General features: G+C 38.1%; 1 protein-coding gene across 9 annotated transcripts in view; it reads right to left on the bottom strand.

Annotated features, from left to right (window-relative positions):
* The window catches only part of LOC124134123 (A-kinase anchor protein 13-like), a 265224-nt gene that overhangs the window by 130895 nt on the left and 113739 nt on the right, over positions 1–20590 (bottom strand). The window contains exon 1 of one of the 9 annotated variants that reach the window (XM_046498805.2): positions 9631–10115. The exons of 7 other annotated variants lie outside the window; for them this stretch is intronic. In XM_046498805.2, the coding sequence (XP_046354761.2) occupies positions 9631–9785 (155 nt within the window). In that variant the 5' untranslated portion in view covers positions 9786–10115. Of the gene's footprint in view, positions 1–4532; positions 4736–9630; positions 10116–20590 lie in introns of those variants that run through there. One more of the 9 variants, XM_048399772.1, reaches the window with a different exon arrangement.

Consider the following 20590-nt stretch of genomic DNA (forward strand, 5'->3'; position numbering starts at 1 on the left):
CTACAGACAACCCCATTGATCTTCTGATTATACCTGTCCATGAATAGAATGTAATTACAAAAGAAATAACAACAAAAGAAATTTATAACAGAATGAGAAAATGCAGGAAAATTAGATTCAGTCCCTTGCATATCGTAAGCTTCAGAAAAATGGCTGCATGCCCACCAAGTTCACAACTGCAAAAAAATAACCATCTATTTCAGTGGCAGAAAGATTAACTATGCTTGTTACCTGCTCAAGTTTCAAATCAGTCATTAAATAATGATTGAGTGAGTGAGATGGGTTTAACACCACTTTTAACAGTCTTCCAGTTATATCATAGCGTTTCTATGGGCGGCAATTCGGTCAAGAAAATACAAAGTTGAAAAAAAGGACAAAAGTACACAATGAAGGTCAAATATTACGAATAGAGAACTAAATGTTACTAATAAATGTCAAAATACAAAACAAACAGACGCCGGTTAGACAAATACAAAGGTGAAACAAAGGTTGAAAGTATTAATATTTATTGTCAAATGTTACGAAAAGACATCATAAGAGAAGAAAGAACAATGTGTTCACCATGCATGAACAGTTAATTGGATCATTGTAGATTAATTCTAGTTTAGCGTTAAACGAATGTTTATTGAAGGTTGTATACAAAATACATGTCCTAATGGCAGATGTCAAATTACACAGTATACTGTATTTATTAAAAGGCCCTTGGCCGGTGATGATGCTTTACATTATACATTATACATTACATATATATATATATATATGACGTCAGACGGTGAGTGCACGAGGAGTGACGTAATACATTGTGCACCTCAGCATGCATTCAGTTATCATATACACGGCGGAACAAGCCGATTAAACTAGGCGTTCTTTATTGTCAACGTCCTTTCGTGCTCACTGACGTTCTTTATTGTAAACGTCCTTTCGTGCTCACTGACGTTCTTTAGTACACATTGTTCTTTCTTTTCTTATGACGTCTTTTCGTAACATTTGACTATTAATAATATTGCGTACTTTTGACCTTTATATCAACTTTGTATTTTTTTCAACCGGCGTCTCATTGTTTTGTATTTTGACCTTTATTAGTAACATTTAGTTTTTATTCATAATATTTGACGTTTATTGTGTACTTTTGTCCTTTTTTTAATTTTGCATTTTTTAACCGAATGGCCGTCCATACGTTTCAGCTTAATGTGGAAGGAAAGTGGCGTGATACAGGTCTCAAATATTTACCACTTTGGTGAAACTAATCAGCACATGTATGGTGCTGTCGAACCTAGAAACTAAACCATTGGCGACCTGAGATTCAAACTCACAATCGTAGGTTTCTGGTGTGCTCAAGAGACACAACTCTGCACAGCAAATTGTGGCACCTTAGACGACATAGGATTAAACTGTCATAGGACAGCTGTGATTTTCCACTTTTTTATCCATGTCTGACAATGGAGTAAAGGTGCCTTCACTGCATCAATCATGACCACAATGGCACTCGCCATTAGACTCATCAGTCTTGGCTAGGTGTACAATCAATTCCAAATCAGGAACATTTTCTTGCTTTTCTTCTCATAGAAGTCGGATTGCTGGATCCAGATGTAACTTTCATTCAGAACACGGTTGATAAAAAATGACAGAATGCAGCCTTCTGGTAGATTTTAACCTAAATTCCATTCAGATTCTTAAAGCCAGAATTGGATGCCACATTTAAATCCCATGTGGCATCTCCCATGCCTCATATGTTCCACAGTAATCTGTGAGTAATTAATATCAGGAGATGTTTCTTCATGTGACCGACTTGGTGCTTCAACTGATGAGGCGAATCCGAGCATCCCCAAGCTGCTTACAGGTGTGCCAAGCTGCTGCTCTTCAGTGCTGAAGGTGAGAATCAATGATCATCCACTGACTGGCACAATGAATCAAGTCCTCTCGAATCTTTGATCAGAATCCACTGGGAATGAAGTCGCTTCGATCGAAACACGCAGACGTAAATAACCCACAAACGCTCAATTAATCAGTTCGAAAACATGCTTGTGGTGTGCAAATGGTCATTTTTCAGACTTGATGTCATATTCAAAACATCAACAATATTTGCAGCAATTGAAATTGAAAATAGAAAAAGAATCTGACTCTGTGAATCAGCAAGCAAGAATATTGAGGTTTAAACCATTTGGATATATTTTCACATTTTTCAGAGACACAAAGTCTGACATCACTATTGAGTGAGTGAGTGAGTGAGTATGGTGTTATGCAGCTTTTAGCAATATTCCAGCAATATCACGGCAGGAACTTCCCAAATGGGCTTCACACATTGTTGTACCAATGTGGGGAATCGAACCCAGGCCCTTCAGCGTGTCAAGCGAATGCTTCAACCACTCATCTACCCCACGACCCGACATCACCATAGAACCTGCACCCAAGGTGAAATCAAACCAAGACCTTAAGCATCAGGAAACACCTTAACTACTGGGCTACCTAACCTAACACTTGCAATATACCAGGGCCTGTGGAACAATAACACCAAACATGCTCAAATATTATGTCTCAGTCTCGACAGATTTACAAAAGTAGTATGAAAGAATCAGGTCTTCTTTAACTTCTTTTGAATAGTATATTATGCACGAGCAAACGACTATATAGATCACATGCACAATGAACACTAAATATAATATATTCTTATATTTCACATTTGCTTATCAAACACATTGCATTACTAGGCCAGAAACTGGGAACAAACAATCAGCTGATTAATGAATACTCTTGTATTGATATCGGTCTATCTATCTCAATACAATGAATTCCTAGTGACCTAATTATTAACGCTTCTTCTCTAAAGTGAGTGAGTGAGTGAGTTTGGATTTACGCCTCTTTTAGCAATATTCCAGCAATATCACGGCGGGGGACACTAGAAATGGGCTTCACACATTGTTCCCATGTCGGGAATCGAACCCCGGTCTTCGTCGTGACGAGCGAACGCTTTAACCACTAGGCTACCGGACCGCCCCCTTCTTCTATTAAGGAGGTGCTTACCTGTACGAGGGTATACACAGTAGCCATGCTAATCAATTCATTTCACTGCTGAGATTAACTACACATCTCCCCTGGGGAAACCTTCCTGCACTGTATTCCAAATGATTACAAGAATTAACATCCTATGTCAGGTAAATCCTCCCATGTGCCACAGGTAACCCTCAGAGGTAAAACAGGTGAAACAGTTCAGGTTAACGAGATTCTGTCCATGAAACATATGAGCCCTATTATCAACATTCTCCTTCAACAGAGTCAGATCTTGCTGTCATCATAAATTAGGCCATGGTTGGCCGGTGGGGATTCCCAGGCAGAATAAGTCCACAGTACACCTGCTTGTCATAAAAACCAACAGAAAAGGATCAGGTGCTTCCAGTGTGTGTCCTGTCTCATTTTCAAGCTCTGACAGTTTGTCCAATGCTCATGATGTCAACCAATGGTTTACCTGGCTCAGATTTGATTACTAACAGGTTGCCATCATGCAGGTGAAATATTGCTGACTGCGGCATAAAACAACATTCATTCCCACATTCTGCTAGGAGATTAAGATTTAAGCAAACATGTTGCAGTACATCTTTTCTTAAACACTAACAACTCTTATCAAACACAGACCACACAGAAGTCCGACCAAACAATATATCTAAAACAGAGACATCACAACAATATCCTACCACTGGGTATTACACATTGTAAGTGTAAAACAGTTTGATCAGTGCGATCAAACCCAGATATCCTCACAAACACCAAGCACCAATATTGAACCAGCCCTAGTCTGTCTTACAGAACCTGATACAAATACATATCAAATACAGCCCATGCAAGTCTATAATGTTTGGCAAGTCTAGATTACTGCAGTATCTGAAAATGAAGAGAGTCACTGAACTCCCTTTTATTATATTTTTGTTAAGATAACTGAACAACTGTTTTTTTCTGTACGATATGTTCATTTCAGAGACTAGATGTTAGGCTAAACCAGCCCATCCATGACACTTTCAACACTATTATCCAGGTTAACCTGTAAACTACCCAAAGATCATGTAACTGTAAACGAGTGAAAGAGAACTATGGTAATTTGTTTTAAAATTTATTTTATGATATTTTACATTTCAAAGTGAAAACACTTGCTTTTTGTGCCACGTCGTAGCTACGCCACTGATGAGCGTAAATCCTCAACCCTCATCAAACATGACAGCAATCAGACAATGATTGCATTCTGCACCCTAATTTGACTATAACCTTTTAAAATGCACCTCCATTGGGTTATAGTTTATATAAGCAAACCCATTTGATAAAATCAATTTAACGTCATAAAATATGCCATATTCAACATCATATTTTAACCTGCAGCAATGAACACTTTCTTTATGAAACCATTTGCATCAGTAAACAAGAACTGTTATCAATATTGATAGTGCACTGACCTCATTACATCACAACCTCGCTGCCTCACATCCCTATTGCCTGCACTCACTGTTGTATGGTATTTAACCGTATCTTCAACCCTGTTTAATTACCTTGTTGCCACTATTCGACCAGGGCATCTATTGTTTGAGAAATTGTATCGGCAATCAAGTACAAATGTAGTTCGTCCAATTCTCTTTGTTATAGAAAAGGGTGGGTCCCTCAATGGAATATATTGATATACTACAATCTGGGAGATATCAATCAATATCTCACGGAGGTCACATGATCGGAGACACATGGTGTGGTAACAGGCTGGTCTCACCTCATCATCAACGTTTCTCACTGCACAATGTTACCAGCACCCTCAACAGCTGCCGACATGCACTGTCGTTTAACACTTCCATTCTAGACATGGTAGTGAGTTTATTACTTGACACTTAAATGAAAAATCACTTGGTTGTGGGACTAAAAGATCAACGTCTCCTTAATGTTGGTGTTGTAAAACTCATGCAGTATCAACTAGGGCTGGGATGGGTAACTCGGGTACTCGGGTCGGGTGGGTCATGAGTAGGACCCGGGTACCCACAGGACTACCCGGACCTGTGGTTTAATATCAAAACTTATCTCAAACTCTATGGTTACACTATAAGTCACTTAAAGTTTCCCATTTCTTTCTGACTATGCACCCATTCCTTCCGACTTTTATACGTCTGAATAAAGATAAAACTTCCTGCAGTAAACTTCAGTGTATACATGACCAGAATGTTTTACACATATATCTAAATACATTTTGCCAGGACTACAGTCAAACTTTTCCAAATCGGACAGTTTGTACCTATCTGTAGATATCTACAGTGGGTACCCAGGTAGGGTCGGGTAATAGTGAGGTGGGTACCCGGGTAGTAAATTTAGACTCGTCCCAGCCCTAGTATCAACTACATCATAATAAAACACTTACTCTCTGAATATATATAAATTGATAGAAACAAACAACTACATTTAAAGTGAAAAGGGGCCCCTGTGAACCTGTGGAAAATCTAGACTTGCTACATATAAGGAAGAGAATTTATGAATGTCAACTTCTTTATTATGATAAAGAAGTTGACATCCATAAATTCTCTTCTTTATGTGTATCACTTCCATGTGTCTTTCAAAGACTTGCGCCATATACTATTATTTCAGTAAGGGCTGGGCGGAAGGGAAAATAATATAGTTCAGGGATTGTGAGACTGACTAACACACAAAGGCAGTTTTATGGAAGGTAGTTTCATCATTGCATTGTAGGTAGAACTGCAATAGTCACAAACACCATTGCAACACTATTGCAACAAAGGCAAAAAGTACTGCAATAGTATTATTAACATCTGCTAAGTACCTTGACTACTCAACAAAGTAGATTTCCTTGCATTAATAGACATGATGAAAGTGATAGCACTTGCTAACAATAGTAATATCTTTAACTTCTATTGAGTAGTATATGTATGCAATGAAACAATCGTAACCTCACCTCACCTCACCACAACCAACAATAACCTCACCTCACCACAACCAACAATAACCTCAACTCCTCGACCACAACCAACAATAACCTCAACTCCCCGACCACAACCAACAATAACCTCAACTCCTCGACCACAACCAACAATAACCTCAACTCCTCGACCACAACCAACAATAACCTCAACTCCTCAGCCACAACCAACAATAACCTCAACTCCTCAGCCACAACCAACAATAACCTCAACTCCTCAGCCACAACCAACAATAACCTCAACTCCTCAGCCACAACCAACAATAACCTCAACTCCTCAGCCACAACCAACAATAACCTCAACTCCTCGACCACAACCAACAATAAACTCAACTCCTCAGCCACAACCAACAATAACCTCAACTCCTCGACCACAACCAACAATAACCTCAACTCCTCAGCCACAACCAACAATAACCTCAACTCCTCAGCCACAACCAACAATAACCTCAACTCCTCGACCACAACCAACAATAACCTCAACTCCTCGGCCACAACCAACAATAACCTCAACTCCTCCCTCGACCACAACCAACAATAACCTCAACTCCTCGACCACAACCAACAATAACCTCAACTCCTCGACCACAACCAACAATAACCTCAACTCCTTGATCACAACAGTTGATAACGCCACTGAGCTGGAGCTGTAAGAGTGGCAGGTTAGCGGAGGTGCAAACTAACAAGCTGTTTAATCTAGTGCAAGCACGGCAGTCCGGGTTGTGTCGGGCAAACACTGCCTCCTGCACCCTGTCTGCATGTGTGGACTCACAATGGTGGCAGTTACACATTTCACACATTGCTTTTTTTATGCAGGAGTCTTTTGTGAATCAAGGGACTAAAGCTGGTCTTATTTTGGTTGCCCAGAGCATATTTCTGTAGCAGCACTTTCATGATGTTGAAAGCTGTTGTTTTAACAAATTCAGCTATCTATTGACATCTTTCTGTAACAGCACTTTCATGAATTTGAAAACTTGTGTTTTAACAAATTCGGCTATCTGTTGACATCTTTCTGTGAAAACACTTCATGCTGTTGAAAGCTGGTGTTTTATCAAATTCAGGTATCTGTTGACAAATATTTCCTTTTTGAAAATATAATCTTCAAAATATGACACAAGCAGTGTGACATATGACAACAATGTATGCTTATACATTGGCTTAAAACATGGTATTCACTGAAGCAGATGATTAAAGTAATAAGAAAGTCCTAATAGGGAATACCTTATCAACTTTCAATACCAAACCAATTTGTCCAGATCAAAATGTTGACGTAAACAAGCAGTCCTGCTCATACATAACAACGCAACTCTCAAACCTCCAGTGATATCATCCTATTGTTCTCCAGTGGGGTTAAATCTCATAAACAGGTATGTCATAATATACCTGGGATTTTAAATAATATCCTCGGAAGTTATATAACATCCCGGGGATATTTGCTATATGATATATGTTATAATACCGCAGGAATTTTATTAATACAACTCCCGTTTACATTGTAATATCTGAATGTTTCTCACGAGGAAATTATTTTGCATTTTAACACAATGTAATGACATGTAAAATCAATGACAAATGTTTTCTTTATATTCCTGAGGATCGAACACACAACCTTCGTATCTGTAGCCCATGCTTTTAAGAGTCTTTTTCAAGTACTGTATGCCAGCAACAGATATTTTACGCCTGTTTCCTAAGGTTCATGGAAAGCATGTATCAGACATATAAATGTTGATAAAAAAATTCTTTTTTCAGTTCAGTTCAGTTTCTTTTTTCAGTTCATAAGTTAGATAAAACTATTCCCCTTAAGCTTTTATGATATTAAAAACCCTCAAACATGCTTTATCCTACACATACACAAATATCTCCAAAAACAATGTCTCATAGATCAATACTTTCACTTGAATTCTGTTAATATTACGGTATCGATGTCTGACTGTCCTAGACAGTACAAATGTTTGTTTCAGTGAGTATATATGTTTGACTGCTATGGCCAGTATCAATGTTTGACTGTCCTAGCCAGTAAAAATGTTTGTTTGGCTTTGTTTCAGTAAGTATAAAAGTTTGACTGCTATGGCCAGTAGCAATGCTTGACTGTTTCAGTGAGTACATATGTTTGACTGCTATGGCCAATATCAATGTTTGACTGTCCTAGACAGTACAAATGTTTGTTTCAGTGAGTACATATGTTTGACTGCTATGGCCAATATCAATGTTTGACTGTCCTAGCCAGTACAAATGTTTGTTTGGCTTTGTTTCAGTAAGTACAAAAGTCTGACTGCTATGGCCAGTAGCAAATCTTGACTGTTTCAGTGAGTATGTATGTTTGAATGCTATGGCCAATACCAATGTTTGACTGTCCTAGCCAGTACAAATGTTTGTTTCAGTTAGTATAAAAGCTTGACTGCAATGGCCAGTAGCAATGCTTGACTGTTTCAGTGAGTATATATGTTTGAATGCTATGGCCAGTATCAATGCTTGACTGTTCTAGCTAGTACAAATGTTTGTTTGGCTTTGTTTCAGTAAGTATAAATGTTTGACTCCTATGGCCAGTTTCAATGCTTGACTGTTTCAGTGAGTATACATGTTTGACTGCTATGGCCAGTATCAATGCTTGACTGTTCCATCCAGGATAAATATGTGACTGTTTGACCTATTGTTAGTATGAATGTTTCATGGTTGCAGTTAGAATCAATGTTTGACTATTCTGGCCAGTATGAATATTTATACAAACCAGTATCAATGTTTGGCTCTTCCAGACAGTATCAACAACTGACTGTATCAGTGTCTGGGGGGGGCTCACGGCAAGACCAGCAACCGGCTCTGATCCTGCACCACCACATATCAAATGAAGTATTTTTACACTAAGACCACATTCACTCCTGACCTTCAGATTACCAACATCAAATTTATGAGGCATTTATTGACCTAAAGCAAACATGTTTCATAAGCCCAGGCTAAATCAGAGGGTTAAACTTGATAAAGAGGTGCCTGCCCCGCAACTAGTACCACCAGCGCCTGTACAGTTGCTAGGAACTCTCCTGTACCTCAAGGTTATTTTCCACAGGAATAGGGTGTTTTGCAAGGTAATTATAACAATAAAGTAGAACCTTAAACTCTGTTAACTTGACATTTTATTTGAGACATGTAACCTTATGGCAGAATCTTATAAATAATATCAATATTTATGCCCAGCTTTTCTTGAACTATGGAAAACTCAAAATATTTTTCCTTTGGCTTCAAGTTAACAAGGTTGGACTATTTTATGTGTTATAAACAGAGCTAAGTTACTGAATATTTAGGATAATGTCTTCAAATTTTTTACAAACAATCTCACATAAAAATATCAATACAATCAACATATGACTATCGCCAAAAAGAACCCGCTTCCATGGCACTGGCTCACCTGGCCCATCAGCATAAAATCCCAGGACACCATTGTGATTTTCCTACACACTGAGGGGCGGTGGGATAGCCTAGTGGTTAAAGCATTCACTCATCACGCCACAGTCCCAGTTTGATTCCCCACAAGGGTACAATGTGTGAAGCCCATTTCTGATGTCCCTGCCCTGATATTGCTGAAATATTGCTAAAAGGGGCGTAAAACATACTCACTCACCCTTATGTACCTAATCTAGTTAAGAATTAATCTGCAGAAGAAGAAATAAATATTTCCAACTCACGTCCCATTGCATGTGTTACGTGTTGTATTGGTGTCAAAATCATTGAATGAAAGTGACCGATACGTTCCCTTCTCTCCTTGAATCATCAAATGCTCAATGTCATCGTAGCTGCTGTAAAGACTGTTCTTCCTCCTTTTCCCAATCCATTTCAACATGGTGGACACTCACAACACCACTGATGGTGGACACAATATATGTATATCACGAACCTGGCGCACTGGTCACAATCACAGACCATTCACACACTTCCGTGATGCTTCAGCATCCACCACGAAGAACACACAGCAGCACCAGTTCCTCTCATTACACAACAAAACACCAACAACACATGTGACCGTCAAGACTGGTTTGAATGTCACACTGATTTCACAATCTTTCCCAAGTATCATATCTCAGATCACCGTTGTCATATGATACATGCACTTGTCTGGTCTCCGACCATTCTTCAATACATCAAATCATGATTAATATAACAATTCAGTCAAACACCCGTCTCTAAAGTTTATGTTCAAAAGCAATATGTGCTCTGACCCAAGTACACAGGGAGCGATACCCTTAGTTCCGTACATAAGCTATGGTGGACACAACACCATGTGCATCACATAGGCAGAAATCTAATCTGTCTTATACTTTGGTCTTAGGTGTGTGACATTAACTCTCCACCTGTCACCAGGACCATAACAAAAGTGTTAACGCTTTGAAGAGAGTTTTAAGCTTCCTAGAAGCTGATGACAGAACACATGTAGAAATTATGTTGCAACTCTTTTGGGCATGGTTGATACACTCTACAGTAGATGGGTCATGTGGAAATCTTACATTTCATTTTCTTGTCATTAGTACATCTATTTTTTTAGTTGGTTTATGAAACCTACTGACAAAAAAAAACCTGAAATAAAACAAAAATATGAAACAACATTCTGGTCAAAAGAAATTTTCTTACGAATAATTACAGAAGTATTTTGATATTCACATTTATACCAAATAAATTTTGTCAAGACTTCTGTCTAATTCAACACTGGAAAACAAATACAAGCCATCAAAATTACTAGTTTCCTTTATAAATACTAAACCCTGAACTTCAGTGAGTGAGATGGTCTTTCTGCTGCTTTAAGAATAATTCCAGACATATCACATATAAGAGCTTCACAGATTCTTCTAATGTGGGGAATCAAACCTGGGGTTTTCAGCATGGTAAACCAACACTTTAACCACTAGGCTACCTCAACCACTAGGCTACCTCAACACTTTAACCACTAGGCTACCTCAACACTTTAACCACTAGGCTACCTCAACACTTTAACCACTAGGCTACCTCAACACTTTAACCACTAGGCTACCTCAACACTTTAACCACTAGGCAACATCCTTTGTATAGATTGGTGGTCAGAGTTTGTTCCAGGGTCATGTGACTTGACTCTCTATGGAGTGAGTGAGGGAGTATGGTTTTACACTGCTTTTAGCAATATTACAGCAATACCACAGCAGGGACACCACAAATGGGCTTCACACATTTCACCCATGTTGGAAATTGAACCAAGGTCTTCTGCATGACCTACTCTGCCCCTCATTATCTTGCTGATCTAGCTCATCCATATATCATGTCTACTAAAGGCCTAGTCTATCTCAAATTAAAAAAAGGAATCCAACTCAAGTCTAGACTTCCTCAGCTCTAGGCCTGAAATTAAGCATTGTTCGGAGCTCCATTTGGATTTTATTTTATATTTTGTGGATATATTTCTAAATAAGATAACTTTATTTCTGGGACTTAATGTTAGTCAACTTAATACCCCTTCATCGGGTGAATTCACCTCTACCTTTACAAAAATAGTTCTTAATGGTTAAAAGATTAACACCATATTGAGGACAACCAATGTAGGCAGTTGTGTTCTCTTTGGACTTTCATACAATATTAAACCATACAGGAGAACTGTAAGAAAAAGTTGCAGATTTCACTTATTGATAAGCATAAGAAAAATTCAGAAGTACACAGACACTTCAAATGTAGGTTATGTCGAAGGCATGTCTTCAACTAGGTCAAAAGTTATCAGATCGTATACAATGCCTCTTTATCCAGATCAGACTATCAAATACAAGGAAGAGACTTGAGATGACAAAGCAGTCTCTGTATCCAGATAGTAGATGATATCTCATGACAAATCTCCTTGTTCAACATTGAAATCAATTATTCTACTTAACACAGCGTATCAATGCTTGTTTAAAACTAAACATAATATACCATGAAAAAAAGTTAAAGACCAACCCAGTTGGAAGGCTGTGTGTTGTACAAAATTACCCACCAGCCATGACAGATTCAAATAAAAGTCATAGGAAGAAATTGGGTATTCTTTAATTTCTTTTGAGTAGTATATGTTTTGAATACTTATAAAATTACAGCCCTTAATGTTGATACGAGTAGTATAAATCTGCATCTATTAATGTATAAAAAAACATGATAACAGTATAAGTATCCTCGATGAGAACACCACAGAACTGCCTATCTACATGGCTGTCACAGGTTGTATATATATGTGTGTGTATATATTAGATCATATCATACCCATGTTATCATCTACTTGTGTAACATTGTGTTATCTGTGGACAATACGGATGTTATCACTTCTCACGTTTTCTTCTGATTGACTCACATCCATTTTCTCAGAAATGGCTCGACATACAATGTATCTCGTTTTCAGTCAACTGATAAATGTTTCCTTTTGAAAATGTTCTTGGAAATACAACATCAATGCCAGAGCATAAACAATCTCAATACTCTGCCAAAACAGATTCCATTGGGTGTAAAAAGGCAAATCAGTGATGAAAATTATATGAATGGATCACTGACAGTGTCTGAAACTCAGAAGAGTAAACCGAGAGCCTTTAGGGCCAGCACCTTTCAAAAATTGTAGGCCCAGAGGAAATACTGTAGGCCCAAACATTTTTGCTGAAGTAGGGAGATATACTCTTGCAATAGAAATGACAAAACACAACCAGTCAGCCAGAAGCTTGACTGCTCTCACACCGAGTTCCCAGAGACACTGTGGTAACAGATGAGTGAGTGAGTGAGTGAGTATGGTTTTACGTCGCTTTTAGGAATATTCCAGCAATGAAATAACATCCAGATTCAACCATTTTAAGGAAAAATTACAACTGCTAAAAAGATCCTGATTCAAAACAATGTATATATTTCAAAAATATAATTATTTTTGTAAAACCCGCCTATGTCTAGTGTATTCCATCATCGACATCACCTGGACTTACTGTGTAACAGACTAGTTGTGTGGACAATAGTACCACAACCTCACCAGCCCCGAGGCTCTGTACCACTAGACTCTTTGTAGTCCAAATGTCACCGCCTACAAAGGGCCAAGGTTCTATTTTCAATACCTCTGCATATCGTAATGGCAACACGGCTTGCATTGACATTTATTCCTTGGAGAGCAGTGACAATTGATTTAGGAGCAAGATGATGAATGTTTTGAGGGATATGTGGGCAGAATACCATCAGGCAGTACTACACAGCTGATAGAAGTGACAGAGTATTGGTTTAATATTCCCACTGAGTAATAAGGTATAATTAGATCAAAATTAGTTACCACAAAAACACTATAAATCCTAAGCATAAGATAATCGTATATCAACATTATAATACCGAATAAAACAGAATTCATTTAAAAAGTGGGGAGTCTGGTTATTGCAGAGCAAAGAGCTATATCTTATTTATTTACTGGAGTACCGGTACATATATCTCAATGTTTGGTATGTTAATGTGTCTGTATAGCCTTTAAGCAGGAATGTCAGCATATAAATTTTCATTAATTCAAGTATCCCTTTCTTGATCAAAACCACACCTTTCCAAGCATGTACTGATGGTTTAGTAATTAAAAAAAATTTGTCTACCCAAAGAAGTTTGATTACAGATCAGTGAGATACAAATGTGATTACATCTCTATCTGTATAAATATATAATTGTAGTTGATGGAATTGACAGTTGAGACAGTGAGTGAGTATGGATTTATGCCACTTTGAGCAAAATTCTAGCAATATTACGACAGGGGACACCACAACCGGCCTTCCAACAATTTACCCATTTTGAGAATTGAAGCTGGGCCAACAGCATGGCGAGTGAACGCTTTATCTACAAGGCTACTTCACAGCACGATGAACACTAAACAGGAAAGTGATGGTCATAATCATTTCTCCTCAATCATAAGCTTATTCTTATGCAAAACTTGCTTGAAAAATGTGTAAGACTGAATCCAAAACAATGACATCTGTCCTTTTTACTGAGAGACCAATTCCAAACGTCAAATACTAAATAAGGTTTGCTGTTTCAACAATTGTATGGAATGTGCTCATCGATTTCTGATCAGAAATATATGACATCAACACCACAGAATAACCAGTCTCGATTGGGGGTGAAGGGCTTAATAACCAGTGAAAATCATATGAAATGATTGCCGTGAATCAGTGATGAAAACAGGTGTTCGAGAAACACGAAATACGAAGGTGAAGTCAAAGAACAGCATATAATCAAAAAACAAGACATCTTGTATCCAAAATGTTCCATTATTTCCATCGCCTTCATGCCCACTTATTTAAAGTCTCAGCTATTTAAGGAGGTATTCCTAACAGCTACAAACAAACACAAATAATTAGTTATATCTCCAAGTAGCATATAATTAATACCTCACCATGTGTCAACCACCTTCAAGTCCTCAGTCCTTCGCCCACTAATCCATACCCCATTATATTCCTATCAGTCAATAAACATTCTAAACACAAAGTAAGAACGAAGCTTTTCACGAGGAAATATGCCAATCCTTACATCCACAATGTTTCAGTGCCACAGTGGGACGTGGATAGTGTTATAGTCTCCAAGTTTAGTCCACTTGGAGGGAATGGCTTCACTGATAACACCTAACCCAATAACATCCGGGAGATTGGTAATTAATTTGCTGTCAGTCAATATCCACCATCATAATTCCAGCAGCCATCCCAAACAAGGTGCTACACTGTGTCTATTCAACTATACTACTACAGGGTCGGGATGCTATTCCACAATATTCGCTTTAGATGAAACATTGTGGGCTTGCTTCATGAAGTGCATTTTATTACCTCTGATATTTTATAGGGAAACTAACAATCAGACCACAAAGACATAATACAGACTTTATATAAGGCAATGGCTACCGGAGGCTCTGTGGATGCATGAGTTTGCTAAGATCAAATTTGATCCTGCAGATTTAGTATACAGACAGACAGACAGACAGACAGACAGACAGACAGACAGACATACATACATACAGACAGACATACATACATACATACATACAATGTTTATGGGATGTAGAGCACAGATGACACAGTTTAGTCAATGTGAGGGAGTGAGTGTTGACGTATACTGCAGACTGCAATATTCCAGCTATATCACAACAGCCCTAAAATAATCAAACCTGGACCAGACAAACCAGTGGCACAAGATCCAGGGTAGAATAGGTCTTTAGCAACCCATGCTTGCTGTAAAAGGTGACTATGTTTGTCATAAGAGGCGACTAACGGGAAAGGGTGGTCAGGCTCACTGACTTGGTTGATGCATGTCATAATATCCCAATTGCTTGGATTGATGCTCATGATGTCAATCACTAGATTGTCTTGTCCAGCCTCAATTATTTACAGACTGCTGTCATATAGCTGGAATATTGGCGAGTGCAGTGTTAAACAACAAACAAACAAACGAAACAATGGCAAACACTGCCAATAATTATTATTCTTCTATCGGGGTACATGGGGTAATGCAGGGTTTTACCTTGACTTGTGATTTAGGGGAACCCCAATAATTAATTGTAAGTGTCCTTGCAGGCAATATGAGGGTCCTGTAAAGTGATGAAATGGTGTACTTTTTGAAAATTACTTTAGTGCCTGGAATGAATCAATGATCATGTGGACAGTAGTCTTGATTAATGGATGAAATGACAGACGCCCATAACCGCTCTTGATGAGCTGCATCACACATAGCCCTGATAATGGGATGTATTCAGCCCTAAAATCTGCATGGGGTACTTCACGGAGAATCAACATGCTTTTAGGGTCAGGCAGTCTGATGTTGGCAGACAGACTGATTACAGGTATCAAATCACAATATCATACCTCTTATTCAGACAACAGTATTACTCCAGAAGTCATGCGTGAGCTGGGCCTTATGTCACTTGGCACAGAGGAGGGGGGATCACTCTGGTACCAAATAACAACATTCAGATGATGGTTTCAAGGATCCACAGATTCAAACCATCGTAATACATCCACAAACATGCTGTTCCCAGAAAAGAAAGCCTGACCAAATCACAAATCACTCAAAACACTTTGTGGGGAACATTAAGAAAGGAAGTCTTGTAGTCATCGTCCTCGGACACATGTTCACCAGAATTCACTAATGTAGGCAGACATTTTCTCTCTAAGGATAACGGGGACCATAACTCACTTTCATCCTGGCTACATGGTCCGACAACCAAGAAATTAGATTCACACCCTAGACGACAGGAGGTATCTATTGGCAAGGTCAACAACCTAACTGGCTTCATCCCTGCAGATAAATCACAGTATTGACTGTAACAGACTTTAAATAGGAATTACAAACAGCATCGTAAACCTTTTACTAGTCCTGCACCATGACTGTGGAATTTATATTTTTTAGGTATTTTGTTTTTTATCAAAAGCCTAGCTAAGTCAAGATTAAACTAACCAAGTCTAGTTCGCTTGAAACAGCAGTAGAGGAAAGGTTCTTTCAAAAAATTATTTTTATTATTTTAAAGACATGTTTTCATTGACTAAGTGTTCGTCTAACCTTTTACAAATAATGCAACCTCTATCATATAGTTGTTGATTTAAATAAATTAATTTGTCATCCAATATAATATAAAAGTAAACGCCAGCGAATAACCGGTCTTGATTAACCACCGAAACAGACTCCATAAGGGTGTAAAAGGCAAAATAGCAGTTACAATTATATGAATGGATCACTGAAATTCAGTGATGTGATCCACTGCTATTCTCTTATTCCTCTCAAACAGACTTTGAAACAAATACTCCCCAAAATTTACGAGCAAGTCTACAATACTGAGGCAAGTCTAGATTTTTTCAGTTTCACCAAAATGAGTTTACTTGAGCTCTCTTTCATTATATTTGAAAAAACAATTTGACAAAAGTGAGTGAGTGAGTTTGGTTTTACGCCACTTTTAGCAATATTCCAGCAATATCACGGCGGGGGACACCAGAAATGGGCTTCACACATTTTACCCAAGTCGGGAATTGAACCCGGGTCTAGGCTGAACTAGGCTACCCGACCACCAATTTGACAAAAGCATTCACGGATGATGTCTGAGATAGTCTACTTTTCTCTGTTTCATGTGTTTTTAAACACTGCCATTAGTAGCATTTTGTCCCCTCTCATATTCTCTATTAATGTTATCATCAAATCATTTCTTTTCTTACCCTAAAAGTCATTTATAGAAACAACAACATAAATTCCACATATATAATCACCCTCTACAAGAAACATACAAGAAAGAAAACTGAATGAGGATCAGTACTAACCTGGACTTTCAAAGGCTTCTCCCATTTGTTACGACAACATGTTTTTCTCAAAATCAGAACTGTACAAAGAACGCCATGTTTCATTCCACAGACAAGCACTGAGATTCCTAATCACCACACAACCAGCAATATCCATTAGCAGATGAGAAAGCTTCACACTAATTTTTTCCCTCCTTGACTAACAGCGGCAACCTTGGGCGTATATCTTGAAGGAACGTATTACAAAGCTTGTCATCCTTCCTCCTTAACCAGATACTGTCAGGACATGCGACCAACCATTCCCAGGCCGTCCTCAGTCATCAATCACAGTCCTCCTGGCCACAATAAACTTCATTTTGCATTCTATTAAACCTTCCGTTACTTGTCCTCTTCTCGATCAATAACAGGTCCCAATAGTGCCCTGTGTCCTAGGATACACTCTTTTACTTCATGAGTGAACATTTTGGTCCTGTTTTCCTTCACCAAGATCACATCACCACGAACTTGAGAAAAATAGCCAGAATTACTTTTTTCCTATCTTGCAATTCAAATCCAAGCTAATAACGAACCAAGCTACCTACCAATAATTGGAGATCACCTGTGGGATATAAATAGTTTGTGGAATACAAAGTAACTAAGCTCTACGATGATCATTTCATCTAAGTGTTCGTCTACCTGGAACTAGCCGGGGCGGAACAGGTAACAACGATGAAAATCAATTTCCATACGTAAGACTCTACCCTTTCCAGTCAGTAGACTATGATCAATACTCTATTATAGAAATGCTACTTCAAAACCCACTATGTACTTTGTTCTGTGGAGCAAGTGTGGAAGCAAAGGAACAGGGCTTCTGGCTGTGTCGCTCCAATGATGATGGTAAGCTAAATGGGCTGACAATGGCACCAGAGAGTTTCCATCATAGTCATCTATCACTCCAGTCTCTACGTCCTACAAGACCAGCTTCTAAAATAGATCCATGTATTTGTGATCATTAATTCACTTATGGCTAATCATTAATCCAATCAAGGTCAGAGCACCTGTCAAAACCTCCTGGGATCTTCAGAAAGGAAATATGTCACTATCTGCACTGGAAAGTGGCCAAATGATTATTTATAGTTCAAACATATGTTTTAAGAAAACAGGTCATGTTTTGCGTGTTTGTTTGATGAAACTATAAAAACGTGTCCTCTGTCCCTTGAGGACTGAAACAGAATCCACCTAACGTACTGGTAATAATATTACCGTATATCGCCGTCTATAAAGCAACCACACTTATAAGACGACCCCCATGTACAAGCCTTTAAAATCGAAGCTAATTTACATACCCCGTCTATAAAGCGAATCAGAATGAAGCACGTCACCAGCGCATACACAATCCCTACATTTGAAATCAAAATGTGTATGTCTTCCCCAGAAAAGAAATTACATTGTTTCCCTTTAGCGAATTCAGGGAAACGAAGAGATCGTAACAATTAAGCTTGGTCAATACAAATTAAAATTTGTGATAAAATACACTAGATACGATCATTTACCGATTAAATTGTATTTACTGTTTTATATGCAGAGATTAGGATTACCATGTATATTTTCTTAACAAATTTCCCTGGAAGTGGCAATCAGATGTACACACATTTCTCAGAATCTACTGGTGATTTGGTTAATAGTTCCCCAATAATATAACTTTAAAGAATTTTGATACAATAATTGAAAGAATTGAATCTGAAACTATTATTTTAATCGGAATAATTTATTCCGATATTATTTTATTTTAGAAGTATTTTACTATAGATATTTGAAATAATAACCATAAGCGTAGCACTTTGGTACACCTGATCGCTATTGCCGGATATTTTGTCGTATGGAACAATTTGACAAATCAACGTCGATGCTCCTGCGCTGTTGACATATAATAGTCAAACTACAACAAATATGACTTACAGAGAGTCAAAGTGTGGCATTTAGGATATATATATCCATTCTCTATCCACTAAAGTTTGTTTCAAGGCGTCAATAGTAGTAATATGACCATGGTTGCTGTAAATAACATTGAGTTGTGCGATCTTACGATCACTTCACATACGATTTTGCAGAAATCAATATAAACAATATTGAATGAAATTTTGAAGAAAATTAATAAAAGAGATTACAAGAGTAAGTCCAGATATATAATGAACTGTTTTTATAAACAGACAGTGTAATTACATGATTAGTTAGCACACTTCATTACGGATTTGTTGGCATGGTCTTTCCAGTGTTATGTGCTCACAGTAATGTCTTTGTGGGGGGGGGGGAAACAAACATCAAAACTCTTTATAACCCTGTGTATAAGACGATTCCCCTTGAAAGCCCCCTAATTTGAGGTATGAAAAACTCGCCTTACACACAGCAATATACGGTATTCATCATACAGACTCCAGCCTTTTCTTCATGAGACGCCAAAGACAATATCTCAATTTTCCATCTGTCACTCAAATAAGCAAAAACAACCCAAACAATTATCATTACAAATTTCTGCCTATTTCTGTCACTATGTGATAAATACTATTCAAAGTTTGACAGGGATGCTGGGATATGTAGCACTATCTACATCTAAAAACATCATGCACTGACACAGTTATCTGGAGTAAGCGAGTGAGTGAGGTTTTACGCCGCTTTTAGCAATGTTCCAGCAATATCACAGCGGAGGACACCACAAATTGGCTTCACACATTGTACCCATGTCGGGAATCGAACCTTGGTCTTCGGCGTGACGAGCGAACGCTTTAACCACTAGGCTACCCAACTGCCCCCAGTTATTAGAAAATGGAGGGTGTACTTAAATATAAATGCACCGGATGAATGCAAAGAAAAATTTGTGTTTGTTAGAAATATTATTTGTGTTGAAAACATGATTAATGTACATAGTTTTTGTGTGTGTACTTTGTCTACCACAAAATAAATGTTACTATGCTTAAAATGGGATGGGGGTGGTCGGGTAGCCTAGTGGTTAAAGCATTCGCTCGTCACGCCAAAGACCAGGGTTCGATTCCCGACATGGGTACAATGTGTGAAGCCCATTTCTGATGTCCCCCACCGTGATATTGCTGGAATATTGCTAAAAGCGGCGTAAAACCTCACTCACTCGCTTACTCCAGATAACTGTGTCAGTGCATGATGTTTTTAGATGTAGATAGTGCTACATATCCCGGCATCCCTGTCAAACTTTGAATAGTATTTATCACATAGTGACAGAAATAGGCAGAAATTTGTCATGATAATTGTTTGGGTTGTTTTTGCTTGTTTGAGTGACACTCACTAAAATGGGATGACATGCACTCATCAGTTGTATTTATTAATACCAACGATAACCTAACTAGAATCCTTATCTGAAACAAACAGATTTTACAAATAT

This window comes from Haliotis rufescens, unplaced genomic scaffold (assembly GCF_023055435.1).
Source record: "Haliotis rufescens isolate VD_foot unplaced genomic scaffold, xgHalRufe1.0.p SCAF_1, whole genome shotgun sequence".
NCBI classification, from domain to species: Eukaryota; Metazoa; Mollusca; class Gastropoda; order Lepetellida; family Haliotidae; genus Haliotis; species Haliotis rufescens.